Source organism: Podarcis erhardii (genome assembly GCF_964252035.2).
Source record: "Podarcis erhardii genome assembly, chromosome: Z".
NCBI classification, from domain to species: Eukaryota; Metazoa; Chordata; class Lepidosauria; order Squamata; family Lacertidae; genus Podarcis; species Podarcis erhardii.
The window spans coordinates 20,882,290-20,907,968 of record NC_138504.1 but is presented as its reverse complement, the minus strand read 5'-3'; the positions used below and the strand labels follow the sequence as shown (position 1 = coordinate 20,907,968).

The 25,679-nt window shown below is 44.0% G+C and overlaps 1 protein-coding gene across 1 annotated transcript in view; it reads right to left on the bottom strand.

Moving 5' to 3' along the window:
• Positions 1–24,265, bottom strand: part of POF1B (POF1B actin binding protein) — a 40,898-nt gene extending 16,633 nt beyond the window's left edge. Inside the window, exons 1-4 of the mRNA XM_081848046.1 lie at positions 23,678–24,265; positions 5,424–5,504; positions 3,037–3,123; positions 392–571 (exon numbers count right to left, since the gene is read on the bottom strand). Coding sequence (XP_081704172.1) covers positions 392–571; positions 3,037–3,123; positions 5,424–5,504; positions 23,678–24,250 — 921 coding nt within the window. The 5' untranslated portion in view covers positions 24,251–24,265. The remainder of the gene's footprint in view (positions 1–391; positions 572–3,036; positions 3,124–5,423; positions 5,505–23,677) is intronic.
• Between the last annotated feature and the right edge of the window lie 1,414 nt (positions 24,266–25,679).

Below are 25,679 nucleotides of genomic sequence, written 5' to 3'. Positions count from 1 at the left end.
GCTCTTCCATCATTGGGTATTGTTAGACAATATAGTCATGGTGTATAATTGTCAGCCCCAGTGTTTTTTATTCACATATTTTACTCTCTATTTAAGAATAAACTATGCTTGCATGGGGTCCCAGGATAGCAAATAAAAAGCAGGCAAACCAACAATACACATCTTTATGTACTTCTCAGCAAAGACCACTATATCTAAAAACTAGGCCTAAGCACTGTAAGCTTCATTGGGCTGGGATTTTCCATACAGCCACTTGTCAGAGCTTCCCACGCTAGTCTCCATCTGGTTATCATCAAGCCACTTTGAGGCTTCAGAAGACTCAAGTCAAAAAGAAACAAGCAGAAACATTTGTGGAAACCTGAAGTCTATTCTAAAGAGGAGCCATTCTTACCGGTTCGCAGGTCTGAAGGGTGACCTTCTTCACATTCCCACTTCCGAAATCATTGACACAGATGGGACTTACGTCATAGCAATTGCCCGTCTGGGTTTGCTGGCACTGCTGGACCACTTGAACATGTTCCACTGGTTGGCTGACTTGGCACTGGTCAGACTGGAGGCCATACTGGTATTGCTTTTTCATTAAAAGAAACAGAATTCATTCAGAACTGAGGCATTGAACTCAAACCCTTCCCAGTCATAACTAGTGGTGGGCGAACCTGTCAATTTCAATTTATTTCTGTTGTCTCAGTTCTCCACATTTCCACATCTGTTTGCAATGTTTCATAAAGTCCTCGTGAAGATTCGCCAACATTATAGTGAACATTTTTGTCTAATATACACTTTTTTTGCAAAGCAATTTTCCCTAATACAATGAACCTTTGTATGCTTTCTATCTATACAATTTGCATATATTTGTATATATTATATAATGTTTACACTTATACACACACATTCTATATTCCATATTCTATACTGGATATGTATATGTGTGTTAGTATACATCATTTATAGGCACTCTTTGCTCTGGTATTTGCATTTTTGCACCTTAGTACATTATTTGAAACACCACCACTAGTTATTTAAATGTTTCTGAGTAGCCAAATGTGCTTCATTTGATACAGAGGGCACACCCACACTTCAAGTTTAAACAGGTTTGTAAGGAATCCAACATGAGAGCTTTTTTCTATTATCTTTTTTTAAATAAAAATTTTATTAGGAATTTAAACAAAACATATTATCTGAAAACATATCATCCTTAATTCCCCCATTTTTCTCCCTCCCCCTTTTTCCATTATCTTAATCTTGTATCTCCATTATAGCTTCTTCAGATGACCTTTGAAAATTGAAGCATGACACTGACAGTGCTTTGCTAGAGAAGTCTTAGTTCTAGAGTTCCTTGATTGAGAGTCAAGACTCCTGAAGCATAATCCTGTACACATTTACTCACACACTATGTACACTGGGTCTTATGCTCAGGTAGAGCATGCATCAGATTGCATCCTTAAAACAAGTTTGAAAATGGCCTAGAACTTGTGGTGTTGACATGTCCTTAGAGGAAATGCCTTCCTCCATAGGGTGTCGGGTCTCCACGCTGGTCTCTAGGGCTAGGTCTCCATCCTCATTTTCCCCATAGAACACCATGTACCTGCCTGACCTGAGTTTTGCAGATTCAGCTCAGGAGGAGATCTATGGGGGCTTCAAGATGATGCAGCTGCATACTTGCTTAAGCAATCTGGAACTCAATCACTTTGTAGGCATTGTAATCTTTAAGATGGTGTTTCCTGCTTGGCAGGGGGTTGGACTCGATGGCCCTTGTGGTCTCTTCCAACTCTATGATTCTATGATTCTATGTGAAGTCAGATTAGCTGAGCTAGGGGGAAAGGTTGGAAAATGTCCACCACTGAAATCTTTGATGTCAGTCTTCAGGTTGCCTCTGTTGCGAAAACACTAGTTGAGACCAAATTTTCTTGCTCTTTTGCTTCTGGCTTTTGGCCAGATTGGTGCTGCAGCCAAATACATGTAGGTTCCTGGTCAACATACAGGCTCCGAAGACTCTGATGTGGTCATCCCAGATTGCAAACATTTTCTCTGCTCTGTAGTAGGCTTCATTAAACATTTGGTGCTGTCAAGGTAGGAATTCAAGACTCTATTTCTAGTTCAAAAGCTGGTGACTAGTTCTTAATGACTGTATCTTCTTGGCCAGTTTTCTTTTAATGCAGCCTTTGCAGCCCTCCAAATTTTTTGTACTACAACTCCAATCAGTCTCAGCCAGCATGGATGTACTGGCTGGGGATGATGAGAATTCTTATCCAAAACATCTGGAGTGCACCAGGCTGATGAAACCTATTTTAGTGCCCTAGCTCTGACCAGTTGCTGCTTCCTTGGCTACTGGAACTATTAAGCAAGGCTGCTGATAAATCCAAGCTCCTTTTCAAGTGCTGAGACTACTGGTTTAGGTCTCTAGGATTGTTTCTGTGCCTGGGTCTACATTCCAACCTGCTCCTTCAAACTGCCTACCTACCTACCTACCTTCCTGACCTGAGATTTTCCAGCTAGCTGAAAAGCAAATGCCTTTGGGGACTCCCTAGGACATATGTATTGCCTTTGTAGGGTGAATGATATTTCTTTCAAGGTCAGAATGGTCCATCTACACTTCCCTTCTCAACTTGCATATGTGGAGATAGATAGATATTCAAAATACACCTCCAGTACCCTTTTCCCCACAAGGAAACAAACTCCGAAAAAGTATTTCCCTGGAACATTATACTCCTGGGGGAAATGGGGATTTCAAAAACAATACTATCCATTCAGTCTTTTAAAAAGGTTTCCATTCATCTGTCGCAGGGACAGTGTTCATTGCAAAGGCAGGACTGAAAAGTCTGAAAAGAAACAGGTGCTTCTTTGTGTCCAGAAGATCAAACAATAGTGAAAGGGGAGAGGGGAGCAGATCTATTTAGGGATTCAGACAACTTAAACTTAGCTCTGTTCTTATTGGCTCCTGACAGCAATCCTTAGATCTGAGAAAACTACTTTTAAATGTTATGAGTTTGGAGGTTTTTCTGGTGAGGGTTCCTCTTAAAAGCTAGGGACACTTACCTGATCTGGATTTAGCAGTTCATATTTTCTTATTGTCTTTTCATATATCACCTTATTTCCATCTCTCAGAAGTGGAGACAGGGGCTCCTGCAAATATAAAACAACCATTACACGTTTGCATAACAGCACTTGTGTGATTCAAATCATCATCTGCAACTAAGAAATAAAAGGGGCTGTCTCTATTTTAGTTCCAGATGGAGATGTTAAGTTGGAGTACAGCAATATTGTGCGGAATATTTCCCCCTCAGGACCATTTCCTGACGCTGGGGTTTGTTTTTTTCTGCGGGAGTGGGGGAATTCATTATTTTTAAGAAATGCGTTGTTTCATAAAATTAACTGGTAGCATAATGAACAGATACAACAATACTTAAATTGGGCGATTAGGGGAAAAACAAAAATCAAAGTTGTAATTAACTTTTTTCTCATGAGACTATCCCTAGGGAGCACATATATTTATGTACGCAACTCTCTAGGCAGGCAAAAAATAATAATGCTTGGAGGAATTTTTAGCAGCTTCAGCTTTCTTAAAAAGCAAAATAACAGAATGTGAGTTGCCATGACTTAAAACCAGGTCCAAGGCCACATTCCCCCATGGGAAGTCTTTTGGGGGCCACCTTCTAGCAGTGAGAGGCACCAGAGGGAAAAGTAGGCAGAACAATGGATATGACTCTTCTCTTTAGGTTACATTTCACCCACACAAGAGCCAGGAAGTTCTATATGTACACAAAGCCTCTTTCTACTCTCCATCCTCTGTTCAGGCAAGCAAGAGGTGGTGAGGAGTGTGGCCTCAGGAGAGTACTGAGGGTGAGATATTGGCTAAAGGCCTGAGGATCTCAATTTAAAACACTCCATCTGGCTGAGAGAGAGAGAAGCGAGATCCACTTCATTGGTTCTGCTACGAGTTTAGTTAGTATTTGACTCCTCCTCTCCCTTAACTGCCACCTAGTAATATCCATTCAATCAGGCTGAAGTGAAGGGAGAGATGCGAAGCAGGGTCCACACCCTCAGTTCACTTGAGGGCTCAGCTTCATTTGAAACCCCCTCAACTGTCATCTAGCCGCAGCTATTCCATCAGGCTACAGAATAAAAAGTCAAGAAAACAATATTGGGCCTTCCTCTCTCTGAACAGCTTATTTTCAAGCTGGTCATCATAGGAACGTGGTAACTCTACGCACTGATGCCTGAGTTTCCTTCTTTTGATTTCTCCTCATCTTTCTTTCCTTTCCTGTTGTGACTGAAAATTTGAGGACTGTTTTGTTTGCTATTGATTTCCCTAGGCGCTTTAGTGGCTAAATATCAGTGTAGAAAGCTTTATTTAATAAACATTTTTTAAAAAAATGTTTACAAGTTATTTCAGTGAAATAACTTCCAAGTAAAGCCTGGGTTTCTTTGCACTGCTTTTAAAGGCTGCAATCCTAACTGTGTCTATTCAGAAGTAAGTCCCATTGAATTGAATGGGGTTTACTCCCAGGAAACTGGAGTTGGGACTGTAGCCTTAGATGGCAATACTAGACATACTTTCCTGAGAAGAAGCCCTTCTGGAAACAATGGAATTTGTTTCCGAGTAAACATGCATAGGAATGTTCTGCAAAGATGTGCCTTGTTGATTGCTTTTTAATCAAAATTTTCAGTTCAACCACTTTTTATTTGAAAAACATATATAGCACATAAAGGTTAATGTGTCATGGTTGTTTTCTTTTCTTTTTTCATTTTGTTTTACTAATAAATATGACGTGCTAAATGAGATCTCAAATTAATTCAAGGCAGTGACAAATTTTCAGATTTCAGATTGTTTTGAGGGAATCCTAAATCCCTCTGCTAGTGAGCCTGAATTCACTGCTACTGACACAAAAGGAAAAAGCTGAAAGGGAATACAAGTGTTTGAATGAACCTGTCTGAGGGTTTGCAAACAGTGACTCTGCCCTGTAATAAGAGTATTAAATCTTGCAAAAGTATATCAAACCTTGCCAAACCCCAGTAACAGCTTGGACCCAGCTTTTGGAAAATAGGCGCTGTGGGTTAAACCACAGAGCCTAGGACATGCCAATCAGAAGGTCAGCAGTTCAAATCCCCACGATGGGGTCAGCTCCCGTTGCTCGGTCCCTGTTCCTGCCAACCTAGCAGTTCGAAAGCACGTCAAAGTGCAGGTAGATAAATAGGCACTGCTCTGGCGGGAAGGTAAACGGCGTTTCCGTGTGCTGCTCTGGTTCGCCAGAAGCGGCTTAGTCATGCTGGCCACATGACCCGGAAGCTGTACATGACCCGGCTCCCTCGGCCAGTAAAGCGAGATGAGCGCCGCAACCCCAGAGTCGGCCACGACTGGACCTAATGGTCAGGGGTCCCTTTACCTTTACCTAACCATTATGAAAGCAACAAAGTTTTCTTACCTGGCCAGGATTCTCCAATATAACCCTCCGGACACTGCCTTGGGAATAAGGAGACAATTTCAAGGACGGAGATTGGACTTCCTGTAGGGAAGAGAGAAGGTAAACATTTAATATGGCTGTGCAGTAAAATAGAACTCCTCCAAGCGGAGTGGAATCCTCAATGACTTCCTTGAAACCAAGCAAGCAGATTACCCCTTAGCAATTGGTCAGCAGCACTACCCTATCCATATCCATTTAGACCAGTGCTTTCCAGACTTTTCATGTTGGTGACACACTTTTTAGACACGCATCATTTCACGACATAGTAATTCAGTTTTACTAGCAAACTGGAGGTTAAACTAACCCCTTTCCCAGGAGTAGCATGGGGAGCATTCACACGATTCACTTACACACTGCAGCCGACACAAACGTGTTGCAACACACAGTTTGGAAAGCTCTGATTTAGACGCTAAGCCCCACTAAGTTCAGTGCAGATTTCTCCCAGTGAGATAGGAGGGGTAGGAAACATGGTGCCTTACAGATATTGTTAGACCCCCAAGCCCCATCAGCTCCAGCCAACGTGAGAAGTAGGTACTGCATGATTTGTGTAAATGCATGGCAGCATTTGGGCATGTGATGTGTAACTGTTAGTGGGGTGAATGTTGCATTTTGTGAGTCAGGATGTGCCTTATCAAAAGAAAGGCAGTGGAAGGAAAGGGCCCTTGATTCGAAAGTTGTTTTCAAAATGTGCTGCTATAATTTTGCTTTGCTTTTCAAGAGGGCATTGTTTTATTACTTTGTTATCATTTAATATTGTACTGCATTGTATATTGTAGTTTCTCAATGTCTTTGTATATACAATTGAAACAAACATACAGTGGTACCTCGGGTTACAAACACTTCGGGTTACAAACTCCGCTAACCCGGAAGTAGTACCTCAGGTTGAGAACTTTGCCCTAGGATGAGAATGGAAATCGCACAGCGGTCGCAGTGGGAGGCCCCATTAGCAAAAGCATGCCTCAGGCTAAGAATGGTTTTGGGTTAAGAATGGACCTCCGGAACGAAATAAGTTCGTAACCCGAGGTACCACTACATTGCATTTGTCATTTTGTAAACTGCTTAAGACTGTTTTAAAAATTAAGTGGTATATAAATATATGAAATAAGTAACAAAAGCATATCAATAGCACCATGTTGGGTATTCCTGGTTAGGGATTGAGGGTGCTGTCAATTTCGTTTCTCTGTTTCTCATTGTTCCAATATTAAGTTTATTTCTTCATCTTTCTACAGCAATTTGCATTTAAAAAAAACCTCCTGAAAATTCACCAGCATTTTAGTGCAAACGTCTTGTAATAAACAATTTTATGTGTCGCACAGTTTCGAGTAATTTCTGCAAGCATTTTTTGTTGTTGTTGCTAATATAATGCATTGTGTCATGCTATTTCCGCTAATATATTTGTTAAGAACACTTTCCCCTAAAATATCCCTTTTGTAAAAATTGCTTAGTTGGAAGAACTGCATCACAAAACTTGGGTATGTGCAGATTTCTAAGGATGGGTATACTTTGGCTCTCATATTGTTTGGGAATGTGTGGATTTGACACATTCACCCCTACTTCTGGTAGACAGGATCGCTGCTTAAGGGCTGTTGTAAAAAGAGCATTACCCTGCAATACATTTCTTGCCTATGTACAGAAATCAGTTTGCAAATTCAGTGATGAAAATAAGTTGACACAACCAGAAAGTAGGAGTTGCATTCCTTATGCAAACTGATAAACCTATTGAGGGCAGCTTTAGGGCCCCTCCAAGCCTTGCTGGATAGCTCAGTTGGTTAGAGAACGGTGCTGATAAGGCCACAGTTGTGGGTATATTCTGCAACACACATGTTGAGATTCCTGGATTTCAGGGGTTGGACTAGATGACCCTTGGAACCCCTTCCAACTCTATGATTCTGTGTTCTTGATACAATAATAGTGCAATAGTGGTAGATTCCCCCCCCCCCCGCCGCCTGGTTTTATTTGTTCTGTGATGCTTCTCCATTGCTTAACGTTGGCTGGATCATGCCCCCAAATTAAATTTGATATTCTTTATGCTGCCATGACTCATTCCAAATTGCAAACTATTGTTTAAAAGCAAGGACCCTGTTTGTTGCATATATATTTTGCAAGAAGGCATGGTCCCTTATTAGATAACAGCCATTTCAAAGTAGGTCAACTGATCTCATGCACAGAATTAGTGCATCTCTCTCAAGCGCGCGCGCGCACACACACACACACACACACTGTGCGAAGAGCCTGGGGCAACTTTTCAAGCTGCCTCCTATAACAGATGAGTCAGAACAATAATTCGCTGCAGAAAAGGATCTTAACTAAATGCCAATTATTATAAATTAGAAAACCTCAAAGGTAGGAGTGTTGCTGACTTGCCACAGAGGTACAAAGATGTCTCCCTCCCTCCCTCCCTCCCTCTGCCTCCCACTGTTCTTCCAGTTATGATGATAAAAGTTTGCATTAAGTGAAGTAAGCTAAAGTTGGGTGCAGGAACTTTGTTGACAATGCCTCCAAGCTCAATGGTAGCACACAAGCTTGTAGTGCAGAAGGTCGCAGGTTCAGTCCTTGGTTTCTCCCGTTCAAAGGACCGAGTCACAGGAGATGTGAAAGACCTCTGCTCAGGACCATTGCTCTCCAGAGTTTCAAGACAGGGTTCTCTCCCATCCCCACCTGGAGATGCCCAGGACTGAACCGGTAAACTCCTGCCTGCAAAGTAGATACTCCACGACTGAGTTATGCCCCTTCACCTTTTCCCATCTCTCTCTTCACTGCCCAGTATCTTAAACCTAAATTATCAGGGCAGAGGCCTGTCTTTTGCTCTGCACTCTTCCAAGAAACACTATGTTGTTTAAATGATATACAGGTAACTTGCACCTTTTGCAGGCATTACTTTCCAGGGATGACGCCTATATGCAAAAGTGTGTATACTCAAATCACCCCTTTTGAACCACCCCAGTGCGAGCAATTTTAACACAAGGCAGAGAGCTTTGCCTTCTCGGCTCTTGGAGGTTCTTGTGTGAGATCTTGCGGGACCATCTAAGATCTCATGAGAGCCTCCCAGAGCCTGGTAAGCAAACTGCGTAAAGTTGAAATTGCACATGTTAAACACGCGTAAGTTGCAGGTGATCTGTAATTGCAACTGCTTTAACTGATATAAATTACAAGATGTATGTTCCAGTGGTTGCATATCGGGGACAGAGAGGTGGCAACAAAGAATGGACCAAACCCTGACTTTGACCAGCTGCCTTCCACTTCCGCCAATGCTCCTTAAGGGGCTTCAGAAGGGGTGGGGACCTGTGGCCCCCCCCAGATACTGCTAAATTCCAGCAGCCACCAGCCCCAACCAGGAGGGCCAGTGGTCTGAGAAGATGGGAGTTGCAGCCCAGCCCTCCGGAAGTTGTTTGACTACAACTCCCAACAGCCCCAGTTGGGATGATCAATGGCCAGGGATGATGGGAGTCTACAGTTTTCCCACCACCAGACTCAAAGAACCAGTCTGGCCACCTCCTCCTTATAACTGACTTCATTTTCTGTGTTTTACTTTTTCGGGTATATTCTGCAACACGGCAGTAGCACAACCATAGTGCATTAGTAATGGGTTTGTACCGGACTGTACACACATCATTCTGCTTTATTAGTTGTTCTGTGATGGTCCCCCAACATTACTGCATCTAGAGCAGGACCCTTGCACTATGGCACAACAACAGCCCAGGACGAAACAACAACAACCCTCATTTGTGGTATTAAAAGTTACAGGGAGCAATTCACGGGACATACAATGGTAGGAAACAAAGTATATCCACCCCAAAACTTCTGCAGGTGCAAAGAGTCTTGAAAGCAGGAGTGCCCATAACCGCCTTGATACCATCACGAGCACAAAGCATCATGAGGACACACAAAAAAGGACTTCTGGAGGGGCTAAAAGATTAAAGGAAAGCACGACCCAGTTCTCCAGTCCACTGCTCTAAACTGTCCCACTGGCCAAATTAGGCCAATCATCATATTAAATTCAAACTGTGGCCAACTCTCCAAAAGAATCTGGGGAACTGTAGTTTAAGGATGCTGAGGATCATAGCTCTGTTAGGTGCAAACTACAGTTCCCAAATTCTTTAGGGGTAGCCATGTCCTTTAAATGTATGGTGTGTACACAGCCTGTACTCAGGTATATAATAATAATAATAAACATTTCATTCATATTCTCAAACAACAGCAAACAGTTTTCAGCAGATCCTCATAAACTTGCCCAGACAGCGCCCTGTAGCCTCAGGGGCCTGGGAAATAAAGAAGTCATACTTTTAAGCTTCTCAGCTTAAGCAGAGTAAGCTGCAAAAATTATTGAACCCATCTCGTATCTGCCCACAAGCTCATATTGGTTGTGGGGAATGAAAGAAGATATTAAAGTTGAATCAAAGTCTAATCTTTGGAGATTTATAAGGATGGGTTTCCAAATCCTGTAGAGAATAAGATACTTAAGAAGCCCTGCGGGGTGTTTCTCTGAACTAGGAAGATGCTTGCCAGTTTCCCAAAGTAAGGAAGGCTTCAATTTTGCCAAACCTGATTCCAGTCAGCTAAGAGCTATTTCACAGGAGGGACTGAGTCCCACATATGATTGTACCAGAAAATGTCTAATGGCCATCAGAATTTTGCAAACGGAATTTATAAAAAAGTTAGATCACTTAAGGCCAAACTAGATTAGAAGGGGAGTCTTATCTGTTTACTCAGTATAGATTTCCCTAGCCTTACCACAAAGGCTGGGAACGAATCTTGACCCACCAGCAAGACCAAGTTGACCCACATGTCAATTTTCTCCCAACCACAGCCACCTGCCCATTAAGGCTGTGCTATAAATCGATATATTGTCTGATATCGAGTTTTAGATCAAATCGTGATAACCGTTTTTTAAAAAATGATCAGTTCTGCAGGATTCCCAGCAGACCCATTCCTGGGTGATTAAAAGAGCAGTTTGCATCTCACCCCCCTGCTAAAATGAAGGGGAATAAATTTATTTTTAGTAGCACCTTGCACCATTCAGATTTGGCCCAGAAGTCCAATCCCCATAAGGATCTGGCCCATGGAACCAAAAGGATGCCCTGCCCCTGCCCTGCCAGTGGTGTAGTGTGCCCAAAATGGTTAGGGGGCACAGAATTTCAGCACCCAGTACTGGCTCAATACAGCTTCCGTCACTGGGCTCCATTGAAAACGGCTCCTCAAACCAACCAGGAAGTGACCTGTCCAGGCAATCTCTACAACCACTGAAGAAAGCCCCTGCAGTGTGAGGGAATCAAGACTCTCTGGGCAGCTGGGAAAATGGCAATTCCTGCTCAGGCTGCTGCACCACCCCTCAGACTGCAAATGGCAGAATGCAGCCCATCTGTTCTGTTTAACAGGTTTGCCTAACAGGTAGAGATCACAACTGAGCAGGCAGAGGCAGCCTCTCTCACAAAGCTGATTCCATCAGGCTCAGCTGTTCCATCCAAGCACTGCAACACTCCCAAAGAATGTTAGGGAATTAATAAGCATTGGTTTAACTCTCTAATGACCTCCCATCATTGAAACAGCCCATGAGGCTTGTGGGCTACCCTCATAAAGACCTCCACCACCATGCCCAGCAGCTAACCCTCCTACAGATTCAGAGCAGAGTCTGAATAGCACGATTTGAAGGAATGGAGGTGCGTTCACGAGGCATGTTGGCGGTGCTAGCCCATGTGGCCCCGTTGCCTTCCATGTCCTTTCCACATGTGGCTGGGGTCATCTCTTTTGTATTAATGGGAGCCTAGGTCTGAGGGGTGGATCAACAACATGGCAGGTTCAAAAAACCAAGGCAGAACCAAGGAGGCAGCATGCACACCCTAGAGCAGGCCCACCCATGTAAAACTAACAATGCTACCCAAACTCAAAAATGGTTCGAAGGTCAAATTTAATAGGTTTCAAAATGAGCAGGTCTGTAACAAGCATGGGTCTCTCTTTCTCTCTCTCTCTCTCTCTCTCTCATGCAACAAAATTATTTCAGGATTTTGGGGAGATGGCAAACATTCAGCTGAGTATATACTGTGGGTTTTGGCAAACAGTGAGACAATTATGTTTTCCAAGGGCAAGTTTGCCCATTCCTATGTAAAACATACAAATCTTCTGGAACTGCATCACTTCAGGACACAAGGTAGGAGCAGGGTTATATTATTAAATCAGTGGTAGACAACCTGGCACCCTCCACATGACATCAGATTACAACTCCCATCAGCCCCAGCCAGCATAGTTGCTGGTCTGGGATGATGAGAACTGTAGCCCATCAAGATCTGGAGGGCTCCATGTTGGTCATCCCAGGGCCAGCCCACTCATGAGGCAAGGTGAGGTGACTGCAAAGGCAGCAAAACCCAATGTTCTTTATTCCCCCTTTGTTCCTGATGTAGGTCTTCACACATCCTTTCTTCTCTGGCAGGGAGGGCAGCACCATTTTGTGGTACGCCTCAGGTGCCAAAATGTATTTGGCCAGTCCTGGTCATCCTTGTACTAAATGCTCCCTCACATGGAAAACAAAACAAAACCCTGTCTTTGATAAACTAGTCTTTCCTTTCTCTTCCTAGCATTATAGTTTTCTTGGCTCCAAGCGTCTGAGCACCTGATCCCCAACTTGTTTTCGAAACTGACATAATCCAAAGATAGTTGTACACTGACTGCCTTCAAAACGGTAAAGAAAGTAGCAGTCTGACCACGTAGAACGGACACTCCAAACCGATGACCTCCCCTGCTCTTAAGAGAGATTTTTCTGGCACTACTAGTTGGACAACATATCTGAGCTTTGAGACTCACATTCCACTCCTTTCATTTCAATTTTGACCTGGCTGAATAATGTTGCCAACGCATGGAGCAGATCCCTCACCTGCAACCACCTCAAGCCGTTCCTTCCCAATCCTCTCCTCCTGAGTAGACCATGTACACTTTGCGGAAACTCAGGAGCCAGTTAAAGCTGATGGCATTCAGTTCCTCCTCAGATGACAGGTAACATTCTGTGAGTTACCTATCAAATGAACCATCTTTTCTGGCAATAGCATATTGCAAACATGCAATATGCCTTCAATTGGGGATTGATAGAAAGTGATGTCCAAACAGGTTGCCAACCTGAGGGATGGCAGTTAAGGCAGGGATGGGAGACAAATTTTCCATCTTTCCAGGGTCACATATCAATTGTGGGCAGGGCCAGAGGCACTATTACTAGTGTGATCTAAAGAAGACAGACAGACAGGACAGCTTAGTCAGTAAAGCATGAGACTCTTAATCTCAGAGTTGTCAGTTTGAGCCCCATGTTGGGCAAAATATTTCTGCACTGAAAGGGGTTGGGATAGATGAGCCACGTGGCAACTTCCAACTCTATGATTCTGGTTGTTGGGTTGGCATCTTTTTTCACGCCATTTCCCCCCCCCCCTTTTATCTCTCTCTTTCTTGCATTCTTCTGTGTCTCTGCAAACACTTGAGAAAGTTTCCCAGATTGATTTATCCTTGCCATGCAAACATTATAAGGCCCAGGAGCTCAGACAGAAAAGGTCAGACCAACCAACATTTAAGCCATCAGCATTGAACTTCTGTGCAACCTTCAAAGGCCAATATACTTGTGAATGGGCTGGGCTTTGGAGTTCTGGTAGATGAGAAGCACACACTTCACTCATCACACGGAGACTAAGGGCAAAAGCCGGTAGAGCGATAAGTGTTAGTTTTGGCTTTGTGCCACAAGCTAATATCTATATGCAATGTATTAGGGCCGGCCCTACCATTAGATGGAGTGTGATAGTTACTGTTAAGTTGTGGGTAAACATATCAGATGACACAGAGATTCTTCAAACAGCTCTTGTTTATTCACAGGCCCAGAACAGAACAGGGCTGAAGGGTTCAGCCAACCTGCTTATATAGAGCTCAACTACAAAGCAACAGTAACAACTTTCTGTAACTATCCAATCACTGAACATCACTTTCAATTCCTTTGCATATGTGGACCTGAGTGAAAACTATCTACAGTATCCCCCTGCTGGCCCAGGGTGAGAAATTCAGTACATAACAGTTGCCTCAGGCAGCTGATTTTTGGGGCTCGTGAAAAGGCAGCAAATTGTTAGTTCTTTGAATTGCTGTTGTTTACTCTCCAAGAGGAGGACTTGTGGGTTTTCCATCTCAGACATGAAAATGATTTGGCTGGCCTTGGGCACCTGGGCACTCAAGGTGTACCTTGAGCTGGGGGGACGGTTGGTGTCATTTGCTTCTCTGCTCTAGACCGCAAAATGTTTTGGGTTGGTCCTGAGGTGTCACAAGTGTAGCTGCAATGAGATTCTGTTATTGTTATTAATATAGGAAGCTGCCTTATAATGCATATTAGGAGCAATAATAAGATAAATTAGGAACACAGAAGCTGCCTAATACTGAGTCAGACAATTGGTCCATTGAGCTCAGTACTGTCTACACGGACTGGCAGCAGCTCTCCGGGATTTTAGGCAGCCCTACCTGAAGATGCCAGGGATTGAAGCTAGAGCCTTCTACATGCAAAGCAGCTGCTCTAGCACTGAGCTACAGCCCTCTCCCCAATAATAATATTGTGTGTACTATCAATAAGGAAAACTTACAAAGTAGGAAAAACACTCATAAATGAAGGCTGTGATTCTATTTTTTTTTCCATATAATTTTTTATTAGTTTTCCATTGATTATACATATATACAGTCTAGATTACATAATGAAGGCTGTGATTCTAAGTAAACATATTAGGAAGGAAACCTCAATGAATACATTGGGACTTACTTCTTGATCGTGCTGTAAGTTCCTTATGACAGTAAGGAAACATCTACAAGATATGACTAGGTCTGATATATAAACCATAGTTTGTGCTAAAAGAGTTTTGATATATTGAGTCTATAGCACTGACAAGATTTCTGTTCAAATGCTCTCTTTCAGATAAGCAGAAACTAGATTCAGGATGACCTTTACTACTTCTGTAATGAGAGAGCATTCATCTTCAGTTTTTAGAATGTCAAAAAATGTTCAACTCTGGCATTTTAAGCTCCAGTGACAAAGGCCAACCAGAAATATTGATTTTCTATAAATCTCTCTCTCTGGGTGCAGAGATCAGAATGCGACAAAAGGGTTGGGGGAGCAGAAAGTTTCAAATTCATATAATTTTTAGACACCCGGGTGACCGGGTGAGGATTTTTCCAGACACAACAGAAGAACATAAACAATGAACTCTCCAAGACAACACTTCATTTTAAGGGTGCAGGAAAACTAAACTTATTTTAGTAGCCATAGAAACACACCTGCTGCATTTTGTTTCAGACTTGTCTCAAAGACTGAGCTGGGGAAACAGGTTTTGTCTGTTTTTAGGAGCTGACTGAGCACTGACTGGCCGGTACCTGTGATGCCACAAACCCATTCCTTCAGTCTAGAGCAAATAGTATATGTGTGTGTTTTTTAAAAGTTACCAAATGATCTTCAAGAAAAAGGCAGACACCTAATGCATGAAGGGAAGGTTCAACAGTGACGATGATTAAATCAGCATTGAAGTTGGTGTCAGCTTTGTCAATGGCAAAGACGGGGAAGGGTTAAAAGCTCCTTGTTTTCCTGTTTTCTGCTCCTTGTTTTGTACACAGCATAAATGAAGTAGTTCCAAGTGCCCTAGACTAGTTCCCGGTTAATGAGCCAGAGGCATAAACTGTACCTACCACATTGCCAGGTGCAATGCAGGCAAGCCAGATCCTATTTATCTGAATGGGATTAGTGTACTAAGCAATGCCATTTTCATACGTCCCCTACATTAAACATTGTATGCAATGCTTAGAGTAGATCCATTAAAATTCATGAGCATGACCAGGTTCATTAATTTCAATAGTTCTACTCGGAGAAGAACTTAGTTGCAAACAACCCTAAGCTATGAACATCACCAAAGTGTGTATCTCTCTAGGGTCATCAGTGCTGTTGATGAAGGGCCTTCTATTTGATAACTGGGATTAGATACAGTGGTACCTCGTCTTGCGATTTTTTCGTCTTGCGAAGCACGGATTTTGGAAAAGCTTCAAAAATCACCAAAGTCTTCGAAAACCTCAAAAAAGGCTACCATACTGCGTGCTATGAGTTGCTCCTCGAAGTCAAGTCACAACTGCACCCCCTGAATGCACGGTTTTAAGAAAAAGGAAACAAACTTGCAAGACAAAGGAAACAAACTTGCAAGACGTTTTCGTCTTGCGAAGCAAGCCCATAGGGAAATTCGTCTTGTGAAGCAACTCAAAAAACGAAAAACTCTTTCGTCTTGCGAGTTTTTCATCTTACGAGGCATTCGTCTTGCGAGGTACCACTGTATTACCATTGCAATGCAGAAACAAAACACAGATTATAATATTAGCTCTGTCTGGGCCTCACAGGATATATAGCATGGGCCTTCTTTTCTTTTCTTTTTAATTGATTTTTAATTTCAAGTAACAAAACATAACCATACAAGGAGAACAGAGCTTATTAGTTGTTTGCCATTTGAGGTTAGGCATTGCTATACTTCTTTCTTGACCTTCTAAAGGGTTTTATGAGGTAGCCAAGGCCTCTTGCTTACATGAATAAAATTCAGTATTCTTTTTTGCCAATTATTCACATGAGAGACAGGTATGCTTGTTGGCAGTGTTATTTTTCTAGAAAAAGAGGTGCCGGAACTCACCATGAACACCTACCTCTCTTGTTCTCTTAGAATGGCAATGGCGCCCACCTGAGAGGTGCCAGAACTGAGTTCCAGCAAGTTCCAATTTAAAAAAAAGGCCCTGCTGCTGGTAAGACTTGGAATAAGTAAAGAAGGTGCAGAAATTGGATCATTTTTGTGTTAGAAACTATGCCCAACCATGAGACTGTGAGCTTTGACCAATTTCTGAGCTTAGTGAGAAAAGTTGAATTTCGGACTTCCGGGATAGCGCGAACGGGTAATGGCGGACTCCCTCTGAGCTCCGGAGGGAGTCGGCTCCGCTAAGGACGGGTCTTGCCGTGCCGGCGACACGGGGACCCTTAGAAACCGCAGGCGCGGAAGCCTGCGGACATGGTGACTCGGTGGGCACCTTAAGCGCCCTCCCTGACCCGCGAAGAGCCTTTTTAAAGGCTACGGAGTGGACCGGAGAGCGGCGTGGTGCTGAGAGTCGATCGCTGCCTTGGCGGAGCGAAGCCGCGAGCCATGACCGGAGAGCGCTGTCTTTCTTCTTAAAATTTGGACTGAAAATGTAACCCGTGAGTAAAAGGAAATTTCGGCACTAAAAGTTTCTTATTTACGAATTCGAGTATGATCGGGGGGACGTGTTAAAAAGGAAGTCCGCACTCCCCCTCCCCACCAAAAGATTTAAAGCAAAGAGATAGCACCAGGTCGGAAAGACTTTGGTGCTTAAACGGAGAACTTTCACAAACTGAATTAAGAAGTAATTTGAGCAGGAGTGGAAGAAAGAGGAATTCCGGGGGTTTTGCTTTTTAAGTTGACCCCCCCAGACCCGGGTAGCGCCCAGTGTGGGAGCCCGAGAAACAGAATAAGGAGTTTGACAGCTGTCAAAAAGAGCTGTCAAACGACTAGCCGAAACGTGGAACTGTGTTATAACTGCTTTTTGGATTAAATGCTACATTGAAACTGAATTGATTGAACTGATTGGAAACAAAATAATCCTTAACAACAAAGTAACTGACTGTTGGGTGAGATTCATGATGGAGATCCCTCTGGAGGGAACTGATGACATTGCAATGGCTGCTGAAGGAAAATTACTGGCAGAGATACAAAAAATGTTTTGTCTGGTGGGAACCTTGCAAAAACAGAACACAATTATGACTGAACAGTTGATGACCTTCAGTCTTAAACTTAACGACTCTGTCAATGGAACTAAACAAGTGGAAAAAAAAATTTGCAGCTGCAGAAGGAGAGATAACCCTATGGGGGGAAGGAGAAAAAGAAAGAGTTCAACAAGAATGCAAACAGAAACCTGCAACTTTTGGGAATCAAAGAAACAAGGAGGATGACTATGGGATTGCAGATCTGCAGGGCCAGAGGAAGAGAGAAGCCCCTGGAATAATCAGAATATTGAATCAACAAGGAATGAACAAGTTCAATGGGGACTTCTTTCTGGGGCTGGGCTTTGGGAGATTTGTTGTCTTTGGTCAAAAACTGCCTTTGTTTGATTTGGAAGAAAGAAAATATGAGGAGCTGCTGACAGAACTTCATGGAGAAGGGAAGACCAACAAAGAGGACTATAAACAAAATCGGCGGAGAGAGGCTAACTGGGGCCTGAAGGCCTCGGATGTCAGAAATCCGGGCTAAAACTGTTGTTTATCTATTTGGGTAGGGGCAAAGCGGGGGCAGGGGGGAGGGGAATTTGGGGTGGTAAAAACCTGGGATTTGGAACTGAAATATTATGATTTTAGATTTAATATTAAAAAAAAAAAAAAGATGAGTTTGTGGGAGAGAAATTACGCCGACCTTGGAGAATAGATCCAATATGGGAAAGGGAACATGTAAAATTATGATAAGTTAAAAAGGGGGAAAAGATAAATTGGAAGGAAAGAATTGAATAATTTTTAAGAGACCTAATAAATAATTTGCTGAGCTATGTAGTGAAAATGGAAGGTGGGCAGGGGAGTGCGGGGAAGTCATTGAAAGAAGGAGATGAAAATTTGGTTGTGTTTTGTTTTGTTTTGTGTTTGTTTTACCTTTGTTTTGATTTTTCTTTTATGTAAGTTTGTTTTGTCTTTAAAATTGAAAATTGAATAAAAATTATTTAAAAAAAAAAGAGAAAAGTTGAATTTCTCTAGTTAAGACAGATTATTCGGTACATTCTCTCTCAGGTATTTAAAAGAAGCACCAAAGAGTTTCAGGCCAGTTGTTTTGTGCCAATGCAGTTGTTGGTTTGGCAGGTTGTGTATCAATTCAGATTTAGTGAAGCTATCAGTGAACCCATATATCTTGCTATATATAGCAAGTTGGTGCATAATAGCAGGTAACAAGGTTTCAGGATCAGAAAGGAATAGTGCAACATCATCTGTGAACATACTGATAATATAGGTTTATCCAAATAATTCAAAAACATTTTGCATTATCTTCTGCTTTCAGTGTCAAAGCTAATGGTTTCATGGTCAGAGCAAAAAGCAGGGGAGGTAGTCAGCAGCCTCGCTTCATGCCCAGATCAATGGGAAATGTTGAAGAACACTCCCCATTCATTAAAACTTGGACCACTGACCCATAGTAAAAATTATAAAGTGTATCAACCCAGGATGCACTAATACCAAAGGAATGTAGAATTTCAAAGAGATATTACCAGTCTAAACAATCAAATGCCTTGACTGTATCCAGCATCAGCAGAACAGTAGGTTATGGACTTCAGAAAATTGTACTTCTAATAGGAAGGTTATGGATCTTTAACTTATGAATCTGACTTCATCATGGTGGACATAGTTGGGTAAAATTTCTGAATGCCTACTAGCCAGTGTGCCTGTAAATAATTTAGCATCCATATCAATCAATGAAATAGGTCTTTATGATTCAACTTATTTGAGGTCTTTTTGTGGTTTGGGTATAACTGTGGTAACCGAGGTACGCCTTCTTATATCTTTAAAGTTCAAGTACATTAAGAGCTATGAATGAAAACAAGCAAGAGCTGCAGCAAAATGTCAGACCCTCCATGTGTTCTTATTTTCCAGGGACAGTCCTGGATTTACTGAAGCTGTCCCAGTTTCTGATTTGATCCCAGAATATCCCACTTTTCCTTACGACATCCCTATTTTCATCGGAAAAATGTTGGAGGGTATGAAATGTTACAGTGCAGACTGCACCTGTTTCAGGGTCCCAGCCAGTCAGACATGCCTTATTCCAGGATAATCCACCTCATTCTATCTCCCTTGTTTTTCATCCCCGCTTAGAGTCAGCGAGCCATCATTCTGCAGTCACTGCAAACAGTAGTATTTTTCACTGAGCCTGCTGCTACTTCCTATTTATTGTGCCTGAACGGTGCCAATTTGACTTCAGACAGATCCACAACCAGAGAATAATTTTTCTGTTAATATATACAGGATGATACACAAGCTGCATTTACGTCCAGTTGCTCAGTCAGAAGCAGGCGGACTCTCTCCTTCCAGAGTACTGGCCAAAAGGGGCAAAGACAATGGGATATAAATGCCAAATGTAAGGTTCTGAAATATCTACGATAGGTTTTGTTTCATGCCCAGCTTGTACAGAGAGAGATTACAGATGGACAGGTTCAACATACCAAGATGTTAAGAAAGGCTGCAGACTAGCTCAGTAGCACAGTATCTGCCTAGCATGCAAAAAAAAAATATAATAAAATAAAATCCCAGGTTCAGTCCCCAGCAGCTCTGGGTAGATCTAGGGGGGGAAACACTCTCCACTGCCAATCAGCGCGAACGTTATTGAGCTAAATGGTCCAAGAATCTGACTCAGAATAAGGCAGCTCCCTATATCCCCATGAGATCAATTTTTAGCACAAATGTCAACTCTACACATGCTTTCTTCTCTCAAGTCTGCTGCACTTTGTGTAATTTTTTAATGACACAAGAATTCAGTGCAATAAGATGATTCAGCTGCCAAGAATTACCCAGAGGAGGAATGGGTGGGCAATGTGAAGCAGGAGTGGAAAAGGGTGGCTTGGGCAGCAGCAAGAGAACTGCTGATGAGGTTCCGTCCCCTGGCCTCTGGGAACAACTGAAGTCACATCCACACACTGAAAGCAGGTGCTTTACATGTATGGCGCAGACATCACCAAAGTCTGTGGCTTTCCCCAGTCACCAGCTTCCATGATTTCCCTCTCTCCAGATGGAGTGGGCTGCCATCCGAAAGGTCAATTGTGGAGGAAGGAAAAACCCATGCATCTGACAAATCCACCGAATGCAGTTGCAGGGAGTTACCCTGCCTGACATTTAGAGTTGACATGCCTCCTTCCTCGCAACATCGGGACAGCCCAAAAAGCTGATGTGGCACAACACACCTACACAAGTTGTGTTTTTTTTAAAAAAAAAAAATCATATTTAGCGTACAAAACTTTATTTCCTTTGGAATTAGCAGAAACTAACTTTCCACAGTATACTGAGTACTTGCCCCCTGATTTTAACTAATAGCTACAGCAGAGTTATCTGGTTTGCATGCCAAAAGTCCCAGCTTCAATCACTGGCATCGCCTGGTAGGGCTGGGGAGAGCCCTCCCCCAATCTAAAGACCCCAATCTAACTTTGGAGAGCCACTGCCAGTCAGTTCACACATGACACTAAGCCAAACCATGGTTTAGCATGAACAAGAGAGTATGCTGGCTCCCAAGACGCCGATCGCTCCTCCCTGGCGGTTCTGCTGCTGAGCTAAGACATGGCTGACTAGGCGTGATGTGAAAACCAGGCCAAGCGAGTAGAGTTGGCAACCTGTAGTTAGATGGACCAATGGTCTGACTCAATAAAAGGCAGGTTCCTTTGATCCTATGAACAGTAGCAATTCTGAAAAAGCAGATTTGGATAAAATTGTTCAGATCAGTCAGAATCCAATTATCCTCATTGGTGGTTGCATTAAAATGAAACTGTTGCGCCTGCAAAACCTTTAGATGTAGTTAGCAAATCATAAAGCCCTGAAGCTAACCCTGAATGGACTGTCCCTTGAGCAATCTTTAAACATTGTGCTACTGCAAGTAATTGTAAATTTCATCATACAGTACTCTCCCAGTTCTGCCTTCTACATCTAGATGAAAATTGGCCCTATTGTTTTTTAGTATCGGAATATACTATAAACCAAAAAAGCCACCTTCAAAGATATAAGGATTGTCTTCTTTCTGGTAACTATTTTGGATTCAATGTTAAGGAATGAGTGTATCTTGAAGGTTGATAGCAGCCTTTCCCAACTTGGTGCCCTCCTGATGGTGATGGACTATAATTCCAATCAGCCCTGACCAGCACGGCCAACGCCTTGCAGGGAGCAGATTAAGGAAAGCCGGTCTATGTTATGCTCATTTCTTTCATGCTGTTCTTACTGTCCTGCCTTTCCTTCTCAGTGAAAACACTACATTGCTTTTATCATAGTCCAAAGTCCACTGACCATGGAGATAACACAACACATACAGATTATCCATTTCACAGGAAAAAGATATTTCAAGTTGTTCCAGAGAAACAAATGGAACTTCCTCTGTACCAAATATTATGTTCCCTAAAGTTATTTCCCAAAGGCGTGTCCAGACACAAATCCAGAAGGGGGTCATAGAACATGTTCAACTCCTTTTTTGGGGGGAAAGGACATAGCTCAGTAGTAAAGCATCAGATTTGCATGCAGAAGATCCCAGGTTCTTTTCCCTGGCATTTCCAGGTACGGCTGGGAGAGACCAATGTTTGCAACCCAAGAGAGTGAGGGATTATGGAAGCTGGAGTATAACAATTGGATTCGATTCCCCATCACCTATGAAGTCCAGCAGGTGACAATGGACCACTTGCTGTCTAACAAACCTAACATACCTCACAGGGTTGTTGGGAGAAATCAAATGGGCAAAATTAAGAACCATGCATGCCATCTTGAGCTCCTTGGAGGAAAAGTAGGAAATAAATGTTTCTCTACTAATAACAATTCCCACTGTCAACAGCTTACTATATCTTGTTGGTGCATCAACATAGACAGACACTATCTTCCCTACTTCACCCTGTGATCTGGCTCAGACAGAATTTGCTTTTCCCTAGGCAAACAGCAGGCAGCTGTGTTTACCAAGGCCTGTGGGCTTTTCGCTCCCACTCATGCCTGTGGGAGGCGAATCGTTTCCAATACAAATGTGCACATGGACTCAGCTCCTCTTTACCACACACACAAACACACACACACACACACACACACACACACACACACACAACCCCTGGAATAAACCTGTGTTTGTGAAAATATATTTTGGGTCAAGTCACCAATGAAAACTAGAAACTGAATTGGTTGTAAGCGGATTGCAGTTTCTCACAGAACTGTAGCGTTGGAAAGGTAGGGTCATATAATCCAAGCCCCTGCAATGCAGGAATCACAGCTCTTAAATACTATTTATTCTGTGACCATTCAGCAGTTATGAATGGATTCCTCCCGATGATTTAGATGGGATAGCTTGGCTGGATACAGTTCAGCGCTGGTAACACCAGGGTTGCAGGTCAGATCCCCATAAGGAACTGCTGCATATTCCTGCATTGCAGGGGGCTGGACTAGATCAGGGGTCAGCAACCTTTTTCAGCTGTGGGCCGGTCCACCGTCCCCCAGACCATGTGGGGGGCCGGACTATATTTTGGAAAAAAAATAATGAATGAATTCCTATGCCCCACAAATAACCCAGAGATGCTTTTTAAATAAACGGACACATTCTACTCATGTAAAAACACACTGATTGCCGGACAGTCCGCGGATTGAGAAGGCTATTGGGCCGCATCTGGCCCCCGGGCCTTAGGTTGCCTACCCCTGGACTAGATGCCACAAGGTTTCTTCCAACTCTATGGTTCTATGAATCCTACTGACACCTCCCTGGGAATTAAGTCCCATGGAACTCAATGGCCCTTAAATTCGAAGAAGACACAAGTAGGATTTCACAGGGACAATTTCCAACAAGCAAAGCACCACAGACCAAGGCCATAAATGTAGAATTTGACAGGGAGATGAGCCACCAACCCGAGGGGGTGTGGTGACTCAAAACTTTTCCTTGCCGTTTAACATTTTGCCCCTTAAAGTTAGCAAGTGATTAATCTTGGGGATCAGGGTGAGCCTCATTGGTTAACACAGCTGTGTTCTAATCAGTAACCTCCCCCACCCCCAAAAGGGGTGCCAACTTGAATAAAATATGGGCAGGAGGGACAGGTAAGGCCTGCCCCTTATGATCAATCACACACCATTTGAATGGCAGTGACCATCAACTTGGGGGGGCAGCCCCCTCAAATGTTTTACGGGGGGTGGCAATGGACCTCGGCCCCCAAGGAGTTGACTCCTATGCCCCCCCCCAATAAAAAGACCAATTGATAAAATGATGCTGGACAAGGAAACTGATAAGAGAGGAAAATGAATGCAACTGCCCTTTTGGACGCGTTTGTCCTTACCTCGGAGGGGAGTGCATTTGCTAAGCGTAACGCGTGAAAAATGAGCCACGGAGGAAGCCGGGTTGGGGACCAAAATAGTAAAGTCGGAAACTAAGCCCCCGATAACCCTCCGAGTGACGCCAGCGCCCTTCGACGGGGCGGGAAGGAAAACCATCATTTACCTGCAGCGGGGGGTCGCTGCTCCAGATAACGTGCTGGCAGCCCGGGGTGGTCTCCAAGGGGGAGGGCGCACGAGGCAAGCAGTTGGGGGGGTCCAGGAGCTGCACGCGTTTCCCGCCGGGGCTGCTGTAAGTCCGGACGCGTTCGTAGACCACGCTGCCTCCGCTGTGGCAGCCGTCCTGGGAGCAGGGCACCGGGTCTGGGCACTGCAGGGGCATCGGCAGCGGCGCGGGGCGGTTCTGCCGCGCGCGGGGCAGCGTGGCTGGGAGAGGGACCGGGCACGTCTGCTGGGGCAGCGGCCGGGACACCGACGGCGGGCCGCACGGCTCGTAACAGGGCCTGGCGGTCACCACCGGCGGCTGGGCCGGGCACGTCTGCGGGGGCAGCGGCCTGGGAATCGTCGGAGGGCCGCAAGGCTCGAAGCAAGGGCGGGAAGGGGCCGGCGGTGGCGGCACGTAGCAGGGGGCCGGCGCGGGCGGCACGTAGCAAGGGGCCGGCGGGGTGTAGCAGGGCTGCGGCGGCCGCATGCACGGCGGCAGCGTCGTCGCCTGGGTTTGTTGCTGGATGCCGTACATGGCTGGCTTTGGCTGGAGGACCGTCGAGGGAAGCTGGCGGGCTGGCACTGGCCGGGCAGGTGCGCCGGGCGTGGAGTTAGCAGGATGGGCCGCCCTCGCCGCTGGGGACACGCCTGCCGCGCCGTCGCGGCTCAGCTCACCTGAGTCCGCTCCGCCCCGGGCACAGAGCCAGACCGCCAGGAGGGAAACTGGCAGGAAGCCAGGATCCCAGGTGCCAAAGCAAGCACCCGCCCGGGCAACGCTCTTGTTGCCTCTGCGCCAGGCGAGAGGGGACTTTGGCCCTATTGGAGGCAGCTGGAAGCACGGCTACGAAATCCGACAGTCGCTTCCACCCCGCCTCTCCCCACCCGTTTCTTCCCTTTGCTTTAATACTGTTTTATTTAGAGTTACCGTGGTTTCTTACAAATCAATAAATTACTTCTTTCGTTCGTTCTCTCTTGGCAAAGAATCCGTTCTTCTTCTTCTTCTTAATAATAATAATAACACTTTCATGCCTTTTACGCGCCCACCCACTTGGCAAAAATCCGCCCTGTGAACAGCAGGACGCCACCTTCCTCCTCCAGGCGAAGGTCAACGGTGCGCCTGTCCTGCACTCGCCACTGTCATTTGGGCCGCTCCTCTTCCCCAGTCCAGGTGGGTGGGAGGGTGCCGCTTCATTTGAAAAGCAAAAAACTTCCGGTGCAAACTTATAAGCAATTTTGCGCATCGCGTGTAATACTCTTCTTCCCGTATAAGGACAGCTTAAGCTTTGCTGTCCGTTGAGTTCATTTGGGATTAGTTCCAAGCATAGGAGCAAATTCCTAGGGGCCACTCCAAGGGCCCGAGGTCCCTTCGCCTCCCACCATAAAATATTTGCAGGGGGCCTTTCCCCCTGCAAAAATTGGTGAGCATTGCCACTCAAATAGTGTCTAAAATTCTATTATTCTAAGCCTTCTGAGTAGTATCTTGTGGCAATGAATTCTACATGGGTTTCCCATGGGCCTCTGCCTGTGTGAACAGGACTTCATGGACCATTAACCTGATTCAGCAGACTGAATATTCTTAATTCTTCCAAGTTACTTTGCTATGAGTTACACGTTTTTATTTCTGTATTACATTTCTAGCCTATCCATCGTTCCAAAGGAGCCCAAGGTTGCAAACATCAAAGAGTTAAAACAATGCAATTCAAAATTTAAAAAAACTTTTAAAACATTTTAAAAAACCCAGCTGAAAACAATTCAAAACATTTAGAATATCTAAAGAAATTTACAAACAATCACATGCCCTCACAGTTGCTAATTTGAAGGTTGCCATGGCCAGTATCTTTCAGCCATCAACTGTTTGGGTAGACAAGACTGGAGTTTCACTTTTGCTGAAAGTCGAAAGTGATGATCAAGACACTAGCACAGGGAAACATTCCACAGATGGAATAACCACTGAGAAGGCCCTG